At 57.4% G+C, this 17,396-nt stretch overlaps 2 protein-coding genes across 5 annotated transcripts in view; both read right to left on the bottom strand.

Annotated features, from left to right (window-relative positions):
* Positions 1-1,348, bottom strand: part of PHACTR4 (phosphatase and actin regulator 4) — a 65,247-nt gene extending 63,899 nt beyond the window's left edge. Inside the window, exon 1 of one of the 3 annotated variants that reach the window (XM_032131994.1) lies at positions 1,330-1,348. The gene's annotated coding sequence lies outside the window, so the exon portion shown is untranslated. Of the gene's footprint in view, positions 1-697; positions 717-899; positions 1,088-1,329 lie in introns of those variants that run through there. The other 2 variants (XM_032131997.1, XM_032131996.1) reach the window with 2 other exon arrangements.
* Positions 1,349-4,532: 3,184 nt separating this feature from the next.
* SESN2 (sestrin 2) lies at positions 4,533-13,522 on the bottom strand. 2 transcript variants are annotated; one of them, XM_032132573.1, is made up of 10 exons: positions 13,349-13,522; positions 10,376-10,441; positions 9,384-9,578; positions 8,834-9,016; positions 8,347-8,556; positions 7,450-7,600; positions 7,165-7,280; positions 6,213-6,403; positions 5,653-5,797; positions 4,533-5,574 (listed from the first exon to the last, which is right to left on the bottom strand). In XM_032132573.1, exons 1-10 carry the CDS (start codon positions 13,424-13,426, stop codon positions 5,488-5,490), a joined length of 1,422 nt encoding a protein of 473 aa, XP_031988464.1. In that variant the 5' UTR covers positions 13,427-13,522; the 3' UTR covers positions 4,533-5,487. The 2 variants fall into 2 exon arrangements, with proteins under 2 accessions (XP_031988464.1, XP_031988465.1); XM_032132574.1 differs by lacking the exon at positions 13,349-13,522 and adding an exon at positions 11,041-11,855.
* Between the last annotated feature and the right edge of the window lie 3,874 nt (positions 13,523-17,396).

Below are 17,396 nucleotides of genomic sequence, written 5' to 3'. Positions count from 1 at the left end.
TCAGCTGAACATCCTTTACCCACCCCAAGAGTGGACTATGGAAACGTCATCAATCCCCTTACCTGATTCTGCCCAGGACTTGCTTTTGAAAAACGGGAACATTGGAAAACTTCAAGTTTAACACTCACTCCTGCACAATTCCAGGTTTCTTTAAGCAATAAAGAAGCAATTACAAGGAGAAGAAAAGGCTCCTGGGAGATCTCACTACAGCCTTCCAATACTTGAAAGAAGATTATAAAAAGGAGAGTGACTTTTTACGCAGGCAGAAAGCGATAGGACGAGGGGAACAGTTTTAAACTAAGCAAGGAAATTTGGATGGCTATGGGGAAGAAATTCTTTCTTGTGAGGGTGGGGAGGCCCTGGCACAGGGTGCCCAGAGAAGCTGTAGCTGCCCCATCGCTGGAAATGTCCAAGGCCAGGCTGGATGGGGCTTGGAGCATCCTGGGAGATAGTGGAAGGTGTCCCTGCCCATGGCAGGGGGTGGTACAAGAGGAGCTTTAAAGTCCCTTCCAACCCAAGCCATTCTGGGATTCTTTGACTCCCATTTCTCTTTCTAGGCTTGTAGACGCAGCACTTCAATATTCTAAAGCTTAAGAAGCTTTATAGTTCATTTCATCCTCAGCTGAGCACCTTCTCACATCATTCACTTTTGTTGCAGCATTCCAGCCCCAGAGAAGGGCACCAAGCCCTCACCTACCTCCACCTGGACAAACACAAGCCAATGCAAGGCACAGAGGTAAATAATTCATCTGCATGCAAACAGAGGGAAAGAACAATTAAGCCAGAAAGCACAGCGGGGACGTTTCAAATTTCAGTCAACATTAAGGCAGGAGAGAGCAAACAAAGAAATACCAACGGGCTGCCTCAGAGAGAACTTTGGGGAAGCTGGAAACACTCACAGCAAGGCACAGGAGGGCAGCAGGGACAGAAAACCGGGTTTACTGTAGTCCCAGACCAAGCCGTTCAGAGTTTCCGAATTGTCCTTCGGAGGACAGCAGCGAACAGGGACGGGAACTCCGCTTGTTGCGTTCAGAACCGGCGTGCGCGGTGCGTTCGAGCCGCGAGCCGGTTCCCGTGGAGCGTCCCCCGGGACGCCCCCGGCGCGGTCCGCCCGCAGCGCCCGCACAGCCCCAGCCCTTCCGCGGCATCCCCGGGTCCCCCGAGGTGCCCCCGGGTCCCCCCTAGTGACCACCCCCTCCCGCCCCCGTCCCAAAGCGCTGCCCCTGGGCGGGGGGCTCGGCAGGGCCCAGCCGGGGGTCTCCAGCCCCGTCCTTCCCCCGGCGGGGCTCCCCGGCCGTGCCGGCGCTCGCAGCCCCCGCCCGGCCTCACCTGCCGCCGCCGCCGCCGCCGCCGCTCCCGGGCCGCCCCGCCGGAAGGCGCGCGTGGGACATGCCGGGAGATGTAGTGCGGCCGGGGGGACACGCCCCGGGCGGGAGGACACACCCCCCGGAAAAGGGAAGAGTGGACGCGGGGGGTTTGGGGCTTTGGGGTCAAGGGACGAGAGGGGATTTGGGGAGGGGGATGATGGGGTGCTGGGCGAGGTTGGAGGGAGACTCTGAGGCCAAGGAATGACTGGTCGGGGGGGGTTGGGGTGAGGTTGCTGGGAGTGTGGGAGTGAGGCTTTGGGTTTGGAGATGGGGGGCTGTGGGGGCTTGCTCTAGGGGGTGATGGGGGTGTAAAGTGGGGCTTTGGGGTCAGAGCGTGACAGGGGTCATGGAGAACTGGCATGGGGGGTGATGGGGTGTTGGGAGGGCTGGGATGAAGTTTTGGGTTCGGGGTTTGCCCGCAGAAGCCTGAGATGATTCCCTGCGTTACGTCGGAGGTGGATTTAGCCTCTTAACACTCCGGGCAAGGAAAACCTCACCCTGAAGATCTCAGGGCTCCGGAGGGAGCGGCTGGCACGAACACACACACACACACACCCCCCCACAGCCTAGTCCAGGGGAAGGTGTCTCTGCCCAGGGCAGAGGTGGAACGAGATGAGCTTTCAGGTCCCTTCCAACCCAAACCATCCTGGGATTCCGGGATTCCAAGGTTCAGAGCGGGCATGCGGGGCAGGATCGTGGCGGGGCTGATTCCAGCGGCCGGTTCGCAGCTCCCGCCGACTCCCAGCGAGCGGCGCTGCCGAGCCGGGAAAGCCGTGGAGCGGCGGGGAGGAGGCGCTGGCGGGGCCGGGGACACCGACGGGTCCCGAGCCCAGCCCCGGGCCGGTCCCGCCTGCCCGTTTTCGGAGTGGTTTGGGCTGTAAATCCGGGCAGCTCCGGGCTGTGGAGCCCGTCTGTGCCCTCGATTGTCTCAGCAAGTGTTGGGGACGCCCTTGCACCCACCGCGGTGCTCATCCCCCGGCTGTCTCAGAGCTGGGGGTGCGGGTTGGGCACCCCGATCCCGGGCGCTGACAGCAACTCGGGGACACATCCTGAATTACAGCTGGTCCCAGCCCTGGCCGCACCATCCCTGCTGCGTGGATGCTTCCAAGGACTTAAATGCTCCAGCAGCCATCTGAGGTGCCCAGAAACCCGCACATTCCCCGGGATAAGCCAAATTTATCCCCAGCGAGGACAGGTTGTTGGCTACATCATGACAGCCCCATTATCACCTTAAATCCAAAGCAATCAGCTTTTTACTTGCAAAGGGCTGGGAGCTTGTGGACCCTCACCCTGCCAAGCTCTTCTGCTGTGTCTGCAAGGACGGAGCTCGTTTTGGAGGGGCTTGTGGAGGGACCCCGATTCCCAGCCACCGCTGGCACTCCAAGGACCCCAAGGTGCCCACCAACAGGTAGGTTATGCCAGGGCTGGCACTGGGCACAGAGGGTGCCAGGGCATATTTTGGGCTCCATGGGCCAGATACTTTCTGCTCCTATGAGCTAAGGCAGTGACAGAACTGGGAGCTCTGGTGCTCAACTCTATCGCAGTCCGAGGTGACCACAACAGAGGCTTTGCTGAGGTAGCTGCTCTCCACTGGGAAGTATGTGATCCCACGGAAACACAGGGCATTGATTGCCCACAGCAGACATGGACACCGGGCAGAGCTGGGACAGAGACCTGTGCCCACCCACCACTCACTTTAGCCAAACATCCCCCCAGTTCTTGTGCAGCTGCTTTGTCTTAAGCCTCAGCTTATCCCCTCCCATGACAGGGGCTTGGAACAAGATGATCTTTAAGGTTCCTCCCCAACCCAAACCATTCCATGGCTCTATGATTATCCATCTCCAGCCCATGCAGTGGATCCAGGTATCTGCTTGCATCTGTAGGGAATGAGCTGTCCACACTCAGGGCACAGATATTTCTCCTCGTCTCCAGCCCCACATGAACCCCTGCACAGCAAGGGCAGCTCAGCCCCAGTAATGCCAATTTTGCAAAGCACATTGGGCCCCATCAGTCTTTAAGTGCTCCTTCAGCACAGATTATTATTATTATTATTATTATTACTACTATTATTATTATTTCCTGTTGCTTTGATGTGTTTTAAACACCACTAACACATTATGTTTTTAAATTGAGGGCAAGTGGAGTGAAAAACAAATAGCATCTGTTGGGATCACAACTATCAGTGACAGGTAGGGAGATTATTAGCACACCGGCCCTGCAAGATAACAGTGAAAGCTGCTGAGAAATTATACATATGTACACAAATTGCAGGCTTTGGTTATGCCCCAGATGAGGAATTTATTGGTTTATAATTGTGACCAACTGAAAAAACAAAGGGGGTTAAACTGATGCGATGACCCAGGCTATGAGCTAAAGGAGACCCCAGGACTGGCTCAGCTCCCCAAGCCCCCCAGGCCCCCACACAGTGTTCTCTGGTGCTACAGAGTGACACCCTAAAAGTACAGCTGTTATGTCCACCAGGAACTTTGGCACAACCAGCAAAGCCCAGGGAGCCCTGTCCTCCTGCATCAGTTTCCCAGAAAAAGCTGCCCCCAAACCTCTTTCTCCCAAAATAGAGACTCTGCCCTATACATCCCCAGCAAACCCTCACCATGCCTCCCTTCTAGCCCCACTGCCCTCCACATGCTTGCTCAGAGGGGCAGCACGGCAGGTCCTCCATGGCCGCAGGGGCCAGAGGGTTCCAAGCAGCCCCAGAGCCAGGATCCTGCTCCTAAGGCACGCAGGGAAGCACCTCCCGTGCAGAGCTGGCCCCTCCTCAGGGATCTTATCAGCAGCTTCCAGGGGCTCCTGCCCACACCCTGATAAGCGCTGGGCTCCACATCATGGGGTTGGGGTGTCCGCAGTGCTGCTTCACCCACCCAGCACCACAGTGGAATGAGTGTCATGTCCAAATCCTGGCTTTCGAGGAAGATGTTACAGCCAGGAAAGACTGGAAACAAGCACCACGGGGAGGGTTTACTGAAGCCAAACCCATCCCCCTCAGGCAAATGGGGAGTACTCAGGCCTCCCACATCCCCCCTTGGACAACTCAGGGATGCTCCCAGGCACTCCTGGAGCAGCAAGACTCCTGCCCTCTATACATGCCATACAGGATCAGCCCCTGGGCTGACCAAGGGGAAAGTGAAAAAGGAAGAAGAGAAAGAATAAAAAAAGAACTATTTTATTTTTTCAAACAAGATTCATAGCAAAGTTACAGAGGCATTTCCATGCCTAGCCAGGAGTTAATATACCCAAAAAATATAGAAATAACTTAACTGGAGCTATGATTCAACAGCCAAACCAAGGGTGGTGATGCTGCTGGCCCTGGATCCTGCTCCCCAACAAACACCTCCCTGGCAACCTGCGCTGCTGGGAATGCTCTTGCATATCCAGATAAAGCCTTGGTCACCCCATCCCACCCTGCCACCCTCAGAGCAGGAGAGGGGCTGAGGGAGCCTCATGCCCCAGCACAGCTCCCCACCTCAGCCCCTAAAGCTGAGGCAGTGGAGATGTGCCAGTGGTTGGAAAACAATGCAAAAAGGTGTAAAACACACTCAGGTATTTCTACCCTTTCCCTGCTCCTGCCCTGGCACTTAGGTTAAAGGCACTTCACATCCCAAATCGCAGGGGATGAGGCAGAAAGGTGGGGAGGGTGTGCCTGGGCAGCACCCCCACCAGCAGCTGTCTCCCAGCACGGCAGGACCCAAAAAGCAGGGATGAAGCCCATTATATCCTCTGGCCATCTCTGGCAGGGGGACAGTCCTCTGCAGTGGCAGCCTTGGTGCCAGAACATGTCAGAGGGCTGCAACACCAGCACTACACCCACAGACATCCCAGTTTGGCTTCATTTGGGCTAACCCCAAAAAGGCACGGAGCAGTGGAGCACGCGCAGCTCTGCCAAGCCCAGGGCAGCACTTTAGGGTCTTCCCAGCACTGAGAGCTTCTGGGGGGCTCCCCTTTCCTGGAAGAAAGTGCAGGGAAGCTCCCACTTTCCTTCCACAGCTCTAAGCCCATTAAGCAGGGAGACAATACTCCAGACGAATTCTCAGGGTACCAGCTGCCCCCTGGCCTTTCCCACACAGCCAGGGCAGGAGGAGGAGGAGGAGAGAGCAGAGGCAGCTCAGGTCATGTAGCGGGTGACGGCCCTGAGGGCGTAGAGCAGAGCCGCCTGCATCCGTGCCTCCAATAGCAGCAGGTTGATGTGCACCTATGGCGAGAGCAGGGTAAGGGCACGGGGTCCGCACCCCCAAACACCGTGCCAGGAGGGGAAGGGACAGGGCAGCACCTTCTCCGAGTGTTTGAAGTGCCTCCAGAACTGTGTGTAGATCTGCTTGGTCGTCTTCTCCGGGTAGCAAGCCACTGTCTTGATGTAGATCTTCAAGTTGCGCTCCAGCAGCTGGTTCACCTCCCCGTAGTCGTAGTCGTCATAGCTGGAGAGAAGAGGATGTGTTATTCCAGCCACAAGCCTCGTGCACTCATAGAACCATGGAATGGTTTGTGTTGGAAGGGAGCTTAAAGCCCATCCAGTGCCACCCCCTGCCATGGGCAGGGACACCTTCCACTATCCCAGGATGTTCCAAGCCCCATCAAACCTGGCCTTGGACACTTCCAGGGATGAGGATTCCACCACCTCTCTGGGCAAACTCTGCCAGAGCCTCACCACCTTTATATTTTCTTACTAAATTCTCCTTTCCCAGGGCTGTTCTGAACCTCAGCCAAGCCCACCAAGAGCATCACTTTGCCTTGGGGAAGCAGCAGCAACACTCTAACCAAGACCAAATCACTGGACCTCCTCCTGGGCTCTTGCCAAGGCAAAGAAACTCCAGCCACGTTTTGGGGGTGTACCGGATGCCAAAGACGCAGTGGACGTAGTTCCAGATGGCCCGGCGCAGCATGGAGGTGTCCACGCCGCAGTGCATGGCGATGGTGTTGTAGGTCAGGTTGTAAACCACCTGGAACTTCTCATCCAGGAGCTGCCCCACATCCGGGTACAGGCGGTTGATCAGCGAGTAGCCGTGGTCCTCCCAGGTGTAATCCTGATGGAGAAAGGATGCTGGGGTAGGGGTTTGATGGGGAAAAGTGGGGTCCCTCTGTCCTGGTTTCAGGCAGAGTCAATTTCTTCTCAGCAGCTGTTCCAATGCTGGGTTTTGGATTTGGAATGAGAAGGGTGTTGGTAACACACTGATGGTTTGGGTTTTTTGCTAAGTTGGGTTTATCCTGGGTCAAGGACTTTATTCGTCTTGTTTCAGGCTCAGGAAGCATAGCCAGGACACGTGACCCAAACTGACCACAAAGATATTCCACACCAGAGAACGTCATGCCCAGTATATAAACTGGGGGGAGTTACCTGGAAGGGGCCAGTCTGGGTTTGGGAAGACGGCTCTGGCATCGGTCAGCAGACACTGAGCAATTGCATTGTGCATCACTTGTTTTTTCCGTTTTCATTGTCATTATTATCATTTACCATTATTATTGTATTTTACTTTATTTTCAATAATTAAACTGTTCTTACCTCAGCATACAAGTTTTATTTTGATTCTCCTCCCTGGGTTGGGGGGAAGAAAGTGGGGGCTGAGTGAGCAGCTGTGTCGTGTTTCATCTCCAGCTGGGCTTAAACCACGACACCCCCCAAAGCCAGGGACATAAGTGGGGGTCCCCCCCTAAGTTGACACCTCCCCCCAATTCTCAGCACCTGGTTGCTCAGCTCCAGCCCTTCACCCACTCTCCACAATCCTGGGAACAACCCTGAGATAAGCAGGAGCTACCCCCCAGACCTGAGCCACGGCTGAGCACCCACCTGTGCACGGAAGGTGGGGGGGGCCTGCTCCCCCCTCCGTGTGAAGTCCTTGTATCCAAATTCAGGGTCCTCCAGGAAGCAGCGGATGTTGGACTGCAGGGAGGGATCCAAAATATCTACAAGGCACCACCGCAGTGGCCGTGAGCCCAGACGGGAGCCAGCGCTGCACTGGAGAGCGGATCCTGCTCTCCCTCAGGCAGGTTCTGGTTCCTTCCCCCCTCCCCAGGCTCCCCTGGCCCATGGGGACCTCCTGCCCCCAGACAGTTGCCCCCTGCACCTCCTCACCTGAGGAAGGGACCAGCAAACTCTCTGTCTTCTCCAGCTCGAAGCGCGTTGCCATCTCCTCCTGTGTGACTCCTTCCTCCTCCCACTGGTTTTCCTGCAGCAGCTTCATCCTCTCCATCAGCACCTCCACCTCCTGCATGGTGTCCGTGCCCTGGGGAAGCACAGGGCAGGGTCAACCGTGCCCCTGGTCGACCAGAGGGGCCCCCAAGCCCAGATCTGCGGGCACTTGGGGGACCTGTATGGCTGCTCAAACGAGCATCTCCCTCTGTGTTTGTCCTGCCAAGATTCCAGCAGCTCCTATGACCCATCCCCGGGCCTGGGAGGAGGGGGAAGTCCTGTGTAGGACATGGAAGGTACTGCATGGCTCTAAAGCATCTGCTGTTCCCAGCAAAGGCCACAGAGCTGCTCCAAGAGCTGGGCCCCTCTGCTCTGAAGCCAGGCTGGGAGAGAGGGGGGTGTTCAGCCTGGAGAAGAGAAGGCTCTGGGGAAACCTTAGAGCCCCTTCCAGTGCCCAAAGGGGCTCCAGGAGAGCTGGAGAGGGACTTAGGCAAGAGCCTGGAGGGCCAGGATGAGGGGAAATGGCTTCCCACTGCCAGAGGGCAGGGATAGATGGGATACCGGGAAGGAATTCTTCCCTGTGAGGGTGGGCAGGCCCTGGCACAGGGTGCCCTGAGCAGCTGTGGCTGTCCCATCCCTGCAAGTGTTCAGGGCCAGGCTGGATGGGGCTTGGAGCAACCTGGGATAGTGGAAGGTGTCCCTGCCCATTGCAGGGGGTAGAACAAGATAGGCTCTAAGGTCCCTTCCAATCCAAACCATTCTGATTCCCAGGGGAAGCTCCATAAAGCATGCAGCACCTCACGGTGCACTCGTACCCCTGCAAGGCAAAGCCCCTCTTACCCCAGAGCCCCCCATGCTGTCATCAGAGGCAGGACTGCTGTCGCTGTGGGGCGAGGGGGGCCAGCAGCTGTTCCCCACATCCTGGTCCTCCTCGGGTTTGATGCCGCAGCCGAAGACAAAGGATGCGAGCGAGTGGTAGTGGGTGAGGAGCACCAGCGCCTGCACCAGCTCCGCCAGCGACCAGCTGTCCTCCCCTGGCTTCAGCAGAGCCTGTGACACACAGCAGGAATTGGAGAGACCCCCCCAGCCCTCAGCTGTACCCTCACCACAGCCCAGTGCCGAGGCAAGCCAAGGGCAGGGATATAGGAGCATGTTTGGGAAGTGCCTCACCCACAGACCTGTTGGGGGCAAGTCGCCCCTTCCCATCCCACTGACTCCCTCAGCCCTGAAAGGGTTAAACCCTGGGAGCTGTGCAAGCAGGAATGTGGCCTGGGGTTAAACAGTGTGTTTTGGGGGGAGGATCTGTGCTGGCAGCATCAGCTCTCACCTCGATGTGCTCCTTGGTGATGAGCCAGGGCCGGTGCGCCAGCAGCTTGTTGATCTCATTGAGGTTCCGGAGTTTTTGGGGGGCACAGTGCAGCCCTTGCAGCCACACAGGGTTGCCCCCTACCTGCAGGAACTCCCCCATGTGCAACCCCACCAGGTAGGAGCACCGGTGCCGGGCTGCTGCCTGCGGGGAGAGCCAGCAGTCAGCCCCTGGCACTGGCCGGGGGACCCCCACCCTGCTCCAAGCCCTTGAAAAAGCCAAGGCAGGGAGCCCACTCCTCCCACATTGCTCCTGGAGGATTTTCCCTGGGGATACAAGTTCCAGACAGGAGGGATTTCCCCCCTCACTATCAATGCCAGTCCCCAGGGGTCCTGGAGGGAGGGTGTTGGGGTACCCTAGGTGGGCACCAACCCCAAAGGGGCTTCCAAGCTTTTGGGATGTCAGATCAGAGAGGGGCCCATCTGTGGAGTCCCAAGTGCCTCCCAAGCAGCAGTGCTGGGACCCCACATAGCCCCCTGTGTCCCCACACCCCAAGGGCCCCACTGCTCACCATGATGGCAATGTAGTGGCGCTTGTGGTAGGGCAGGGGCCCGTCCATGCGCAGCAGGAGGTACTGGGTCTTCCAGAAGCTGCTGAGGTACTGGGGGTGCAGCCCCATGACCATGGCGACGTGGTCCACCCTGCCTGCCGAGACGAAGGCCTCGAGGAGTTGGTGAAGGCTGTTCTCCCCACCTTCCTGCGGGATCTGTGGAATGAGGAGAGGAGGGAAGTGAAGGGCCGTGAGCTGTAGGCCCCTGCTCTTGCCAACATCCCCCTAACCTAAATGGAGACCCCCCAACAAGCAGGATCCAGGCACCCAAGAGCACCAAGATCAGATCCTCACCCCATTGGAAGTGCCCCGCCTCCGGAACGGACACCGTCGGCGGCCCCTGCTGCCCGTCTCCCTGTCCCCAGCCCCAGGGGGCAGGGGGTGTTTGGGGGTCTCCATGACAGATCCCACACAGCCCGTCCAGCTCAGCCCATGGGTTGGGTTGTTTGTCTGGGCTCTGGAGCGCAGGGGAGGAGATGGGGGTCAGCCCCCCCAGCGCGGTGACGAAACCACGGCGCTATCTCTGCCGGAGGAGGAACATCTGGGAGAGTGAACGTGGGTGCTCAGATAGGGCTCAGGTGCCCTGGGGATTTCAAGGTAGAATTTTGAGGGGGGCCTTGAGGCAAGGGTGGAGGTCTTTGCATCGCAGGAGAAACACAGATGTGTTTGGATGAGTGGGGAAACTGAGGCACAGGCAGGGTAGGCAAACACCAGGGTGAAACACAGCTGTTCCCCCAACCTCCAGAACGACTCCCCCACAATGCCACAAGGATCTGCCCGGGCTGGTGACCCCTCTCCACCTCTTCCTCCTCCCCCAGCATCCCACCCCCACCAGCCACTAAGAACTGGGGGGATTGGGAATCCTTCCTGTCCCCCCACCCGCAGCAGGGAAGGGTGAAGGAGACCCCCAGCAGGGAGAAGACCCCCACCCACGTCCATCCCCATCGCTTTACCTCTCCCAGGGGAATGAAGGTGCTGGGGCCCGTTGCCTGTTCCCGGGGAGCCTTGATTCCTCTTTCCTAGGAAGGAAGGAAGGAGCAGCCGGGAGTCACCGGAGCCACGGAATGTCCCCGTCAGCGTCACCGGAAGGGGTGACTCAGGCAGAGACACCCGGCACGGGCCACGGGGCCATCGCCCCCACACCCCTCGCGTCAGGCCGGCAGCGCTGATGAAACCGCGCCGGGATGTTGCTCCGCTCCCGGGCGGGTGTGACACAGCGGGACAGCGGCCCCACGGGCCAGGAGCCGTGACACCACTTCCGAGCCGTGGTTTACCACCTCCGTGGGAAAACAGGGAGAAACGGGATGCGGGGGTCCCGGGCAGTGGGGATAAGGAGTAGCAAAGCCACAGTACTGTTCCTCCACAGGAACAGGTTACGATCACCAGCAAAGACACGGCGCCCGGGGGTCCCACTAACCTGTCCCTGGGCACAAAATGCTACTAAACGTCATCATTTCCCCCCACCCCTCTCCAAATTAATTAACACAGTTAATCCAGAAATGAGCCCTTACTTACAGGGGCTCCCCCTGCTCCAAGCACGGGGTTCAGGTCCTTTCTGCCCCACACTCCTCAGGGCTGGAAGTGGGCAGCTGTGCTCCCACAGCACCCAGTTAGTTACTGGGTGAACTGGATGAGCTGCTCCCACAGACCCATAAAGAGGGACATAATGGCATAATTCAAACCCCTGTGGAGGCGGAAGGTGCAGCCTGGCACCCTCTCCTAAGCAGGAAAGGGGTGTAGGATGGCACGAAGTGACCAGAGCAGCTGTCAGTGCAGCCACGCATTCCCCATGCGCCGGGCAGCGGGACACAGCACCGAGACAGAGCCAGGGCAAAGCCAGGAGTGCCCTCATCCCATGGCTCCCATGGGATGCTCCTGCCTTGAGTCACCATGGAAGCACTGGGGTGACAGCGAGATCAGGCTCCTGCTGCTGAGTTGGCTCCTTTGTTCCGTGCTGACTCAGGGTTTGAGGAGAAAGAGCTGTCTGAAGGCCCAAGAGACTCCCTGGCAGGGGGACAGCAGCAGACCCTGGCAAGGCAAATCCATGGGACAGACAGCAGGACTTCCAGCCGGCTGGAATTCCAACCCCCCAGCCCAGCCACTGCTTTACAGTGGCATCTCAGGGTGACCTTGGAAGGTGCTTTTAATCATTCCTGCAAGAGGCTCCTAGTGTTTTGCTGAATTAAGGAATCCTTGGGGTGCTGTGCTTAACCCTTGCTGTGCCACCACCGGATAAGATATCCCCTCCTGCTTCCACCAATGGGGAATCAGAACCATGGAATAGTTCAGGTTGGAAAAGCCCTCTGAGACCGTAAAGTCCAGCTGTTACCCCAGCACTGGCAAAGCCACCACTAACCCTCATCCCCAAATGCCACATCCACATGTCTTTTAAATCCCTCCAGGGATGTGGACTCCACAACTTCTCTGCGCAGCCTGTGCCAGGACTAGACAACCCTTTCAGTGAAGAACTTTAATATCCAACCTCAACCTTCCCTGGTGCAACTTGAGGCTGTTTCCTCTTGTCCTATCAAACTGAGGGGAAACTGAGGCACTGAGATGCTGTGACTGGCACCAGACACACAACCTGCTCCCAGCTCCAGCTGGCACAAAGCAGGCTGAGGGTCTCGACAGAGGTACCAGGGGAACGAGATAATTCCCCGGGAGCAGGAAGATGGGTGTGCTGAGTACTAATCCCACTGGTGCCAGTGCTTAGTCAGGTGTGGGGAAACCATCCCAGATAAGGTGAGGTTAAATAAACACCATCAGAGCCACCCAGCAGAGTGGATTGTGCCTCCTTACCGTGTTCCTGCCAAAAACTGTTCCTGGGGACAATAGCAGCATCAGGGCCACCACCAGTTTCACCCCAGCCTGCTCCAAAGCACTGATTTCAGGCTTCGGCTCACGTCAGAACAGGTGCCAGAGTGAGTTCCCTGCTGTTCTCTGCTGCCTGGGGTCTGTTCCATCCACTGTCCCAGCATTTCTAGCTTCCAGCCCTCCTCTGGAGTAACCATCCTGCTGTGACAACTCCCTCCAAGCAAAGCCCCAAGCTGCAAAGCAATCCCGCTGTCACTAAGGAAATCTGGTGGAAGGGGAATGCAGGAGCAAGAGAAAAAAAAGCTTTTTTTTTTTTTTTTTGAGGGGGGAAAAGAGGTCTTGCCAGTAGAGGCAACTCCCAGCTTTTCAGGATACTCAGGATGTTGGTGGACTGATGTTGTAGACTGATCTGGTTGCTTGGGAAGGTCAAGGAGATCCTGCAAAACTCCATGGACACCCCAGGACCCCAGTTTTCCCACACTGGACTTATCCACACAATGCATAAGCCCTGGGCGACACCAGATGTTTTCCAGATGTCTTGGTTAACGGGGACATCCGAGATCCCATTCCCAGCCTGGGAACAGCAGCACGAGCCAAACAACAGGACAGAGACCCTGAAGCACCCAACCTCCTGTCAGCCCCTCACCTACCCCGACAGGCACATCCCATCACACCCGTGCCTCACTTCCCTTTGTGCCCGGCCATTCCTGTAAGCTCTGCCCGGCTCCCACATACAGCCCAGCTCCTGGAAGCTTCGGGGACCCCAAGGTCTCCCCTTCCAGGCGCCCAAAGTTCCCCCTGCCTGCCCAGGGCCGCCCCATGCCCAGGACACTGCAGGAGCTCCCAGCACCCAGCCTGCTCCTCAACACCCCTGGTTTTAGCCTCGCTGCAAAGTGGATGAGCCAAAGGATTGTTCCTGCACCCCGGCCGGTTTCTGGACATGTCCCGGCTTCTCCCCTCCCTGCAGCCAGCCGGGGCCGGGTGATCCCGGGCAGAGGGGAGACAGCGGCCGCGGGTCAAGGGCACACCCCCAGCGCTTCCCCGAGGGACTCCCGTGGGGGCTGCACCCCGCGTGCCCCGGGGATGGGGCGATGCAGCCCGGGAGCCCTTACCTGGCCGCCCCGCCGGGCCCCGCAGGCCCGGTGCTCCTCCGGCCCCGCGGGGCTGCACGGCGAGCCGGCCACCAGCATCACGGCGGGGCTGGGCGGTGGGGATAGCCCCGGGTACCGCCGGAGGCCCCGGACACCCCCGGACACCCCCGGACACCCCCGCGCTCCGCAGCAGCCCCGGGCCCGCGCCCGCCACGCTTACATAGCGCGGGGCGGTGGGACACGCCCCCGCCCGCCCCGGCCAATGGGAGCTCGCGGGCGTGACCACCACGCAACAATCCGACCAATGGCAGTGCGGGGGGGCGTGGTCAACACGCAGACATCAGGTCTACCCAGCGCCAGCCGCACTTCACCGACCATTGAACACTGGGAGTACTGGAAATGTGTCCCCGGGCTAAAGGGAAAAGAAAGCTGAGGGAAACCCTCTCTGTTCCGCTCAGGTGAGGCCCCGCCTGCCGTGCGGGGCCAGCTTTGGGCCACCAATATCAAAAGGATACGGAGCTGCTGGAGCGACCCCAGAGGAGGCTGCAGAGATACTCCGAAGAGGGCTAGAACCCCTCTGCTCTGAAGCCAGGCTGGGAGAGCTGAGGGTGTTCAGCCTGGAGAAGGCTCTGGGGAAACCTCAGAGCCCCTTCCAGTGTCCAAAGGGGTTCCAAGAGAGCTGGAGAGGGACCTGGGACAAGGTCCTGAAGTGCCAGGTCAAGGGGGCATGGCTTCCCACTGCCAGAGAGCAGGGTTAGATGAGATATTGGGAAGGAATTCTTTCCTGTGAGGGTGGGGAGGCCCTGGCACAGGGTGCCCAGAGAAGCTGTGGCTGCCCCGTCCCTGGAGGTGTCCTAGGCCAGGTTGGATGGGGCTTGGAACAACCTGGGATAGTGGAAGGTGTCCCTGCCCATTGAAGGGGGGCAGAATGACATGAGCTTTAAGATTCCTTCCAACCAAAACGGTCTGGGATTCTGATTCTTTTGCTGGGTTTGGTGTTTCTCCAAAGGGACAGGAGAAAAAAAAAAAGGTTGAAAAGAAGAAAAATAATAAAGAAAAAGAAAAAAAGGTGAAAAGAAGGGAAAAAACCCCACCCCCACAACCATGGGCTGTCCCAGACACAGAGCTGGTGCCAATCTGGTGCTGCCTGACAGCCCGACATGGCAAAGTCCAACAAACAGGAGTCGCTGCACAAACAACTCAGGATTTGCCTGGCAACAGCCTCCTCTGGCTCCGGGCTGAGCTCCTGCCAGCGAAGGGAACGTCAGTGCTCCTTACCACTGCAAGGCCTCACAGCCCACGGCTGGAACGGCCACGATCAGCACAGCCCCAGCCTCTGCAGGGAGGGAGGACACAGCCAGTTTCAAACGTGCCTGGTCATTGCTCCTTGTCCCCTTCCTGGGGCTATTTTTAGAGTGTTTTGCAAACATGGCCCTGTGCTGAGGCTGTGGGGTCTGGGTGGCTCTGGCCACCTCAAGGTTTCTGCTTCTGTATTTCCATTTCTGTCATTTCAGAGGCACAGTTCGGGCGTTTAATTTCATCTGATCCAAGGGAACGTGGCCCCGCCCTGCCGTGGGGTCAGAGGTGCTGTTTAGTCTGTCACCCCAGTCCAGCTCCATCACCTGCTCCTTTGGCACTGTCACAGCCCACAGAGCTGCTGAACACGGGGCACGAGCAGAGGTGCTGCTGGTCACCAGCCAGCCCTGGGGTGCCCAGAGAAGTTGTGGCTGCCCCATCCCTGCAAGTGTCCAAGGCCAGGTTGGATGGGGCTTGGAGCAACCTGGGATAGTGGAAGGCAACCCTGCCCATGGCAGGGGGTGGAACGAGATGAGCTTTAAGGTTTCTTCCAACCCAAACCATTCCATGATGATTCTACAATTCCACCCTGAGGCCATGAGCTCTGTGTTGGCTCTGGCTGAACACGTCAGCCTGGAGGGGAAAATCCATCTCTTCCTTTGCATCAGTGGAGGCAACACAGAGCAAGCAGAGGGCGGGGGGCAGAGGGAGGGGGGAAGGCTGTCTCTGTTCTTCCCTTTCTGCCCCCCTCAAAAAGCACTGGATATTAGAGGGACAGGGCTGTGGGTGTGCATCAGGCAATGATCCAGCTGGAGAGATGGGCTGGCGATGCTGCCAAATATTTAATACAAAAATATCCCATCAGAAGACACAAAGAGCTGTGCCAGGAGGACATTTGTCCCACAGATGACTCCTGCATGTTGAGCAGGGACAGAAAGGGCCAATCACGGCTAGCTGGGCAGAGAGCTCCAGGTTTCGGAGCAGCACGGGATCCCCCATCTGCTCCTCACCCCTCGTCAGCCCACCTGGCAAGTGCCAGGTAACCTGCAGTCCCAGCACTTTCCTGGCTGGCTCCTGATGCTCCTGCTCACGTAGCAGCCTGCTCGGGCTGTCAGCAGCACCTCCCTCCTCTCACAGCAGCCTGGTACAGGGAGTGTCCAGCCACCACAGCTGAGCTGCCAGGGGCTCAGACCCTCCCATGATGGGAGCCAGGAGCTGGCGATGCTGGGCAGTGCAAAACAGCTTCAGCATTCCATAGAATCATGGAATTGCTCAGTTCAGAAAAGCCCTCTAAGATCATCAAGTCTAACTATTAGCCCAGCACTGCCAAGGCCACCACTAACCCATGTCCCCAAGTGTGCCACATCCACATGGCTTTTAACTCTCTCCAGGGATTTAAAAAACCGCAACAGTAGGCAATTATTTTGGAATTGACAGTGTCCTGGTTACCATCCTGCTGACTGGACAAGTCTGGTGCTCCAGGAAAGCTAAACAGCAAGGGAAGTCAAATTGCTCAAGGTGTGTTACCTCAGAGGAAGGTCGGCTGTGGACAACTCCTGCCTCTTTCACTAGCTGGTGGTTTTGGGCAGCCCAGATTCTGAGGACCAAGGGAAGCAGCACAGACCATACAGGGACACTCTGAGGGAACACCTGGGGCAGGTAAGACATGGAATATTGTTTCAGTGTTTCCTTTCCTTACATGCTCTGCTAGAAGATCAGGAGCTGGACTGTCACTGTGGCTGGTCACCCCATTACAGATTCCAGTGGGAAAACCCACTGGCATTAGGGCTTTGTGGGCTGGAAGAAGGAAGCCCAGAGCATTTGTGGGGTGGAGAAGGGAATTAGAATTATGGAATCATTTAGGTTGGAAAAGATCTTTAAGAGCATCGAGTCCAACTGTTCCCCCAGCGCTGGGGGCTACCACCTAACCCTCGTCCCCAAATGTCACATCCACATGGCTTTAAAATTCCTCCAGGGACGGGGACTCTACAACTTCCCTGGGCAGCCTGTGCCAGGGCTGGACAGTCCTTTCCATGGAAGAATTTTCCCTGATGTCCAATCTAAACCTTCCCTGGCACACCTTGAGGCTGTTTCCTCTCATTTCCTCTGCAGCTGAACTGTTTCAGAGGCGTGGAGGGAAGGTGACTCCCAAGGTGATCCTGGCCCACAGGAGCTGCCAGCGCTCCATCAGGATTTCTGCCCTGCAGGCAGATGGATGTGGCTTCAGCAACATAAACATTACAAACTATGGTTTGTACTGGTTTGTACTGGTCAGTGGTCCTCATTGCTCTGGGAGTAGCAGCAGGAGGGAGCTGCTATCCCCATGTGCTCCAGGAGCAGGAACTGGAGATGAGTAAGGGTCACAGCTAAAACCCCTTTGGACTCCCGGACCTCCGGAGATTTCTTTGGAAAAAGACAAGGGGCAGCTGAGCTTTCTTCATGGAAATCTCATGGGAAAAGGGAAAACCTCCATGCCAAAAGAGCAGGTCTCTCTCTCCCCTTGCCGAGATCAGGAATAAATCTTGTCGGATACAGCCGGATGGGTCCTGGGAAGCTGGATGTAACTAAGTAACCAAGATCCTAGCAACAGGCTTGATGGGAGGATTTAAAGATAGAAAGAAAAGTAGGAACAAAGCAAACAATGGGAAAATACCATCTCCTTCCCATAACTCCCAACCCCAGAGCAGGAGATAAATCAGCTCCAGGCAGGGAAAGGTGCTTTGGTTGTTTTCGTTTTTACCCTTTTCAAAGCAAACAAAGTATCAGCCACAGA

This window comes from Corvus moneduloides, chromosome 23 (assembly GCF_009650955.1).
Source record: "Corvus moneduloides isolate bCorMon1 chromosome 23, bCorMon1.pri, whole genome shotgun sequence".
Taxonomy (NCBI): domain Eukaryota; kingdom Metazoa; phylum Chordata; class Aves; order Passeriformes; family Corvidae; genus Corvus; species Corvus moneduloides.
This window is presented reverse-complemented; position numbering and strand designations above follow the sequence as displayed.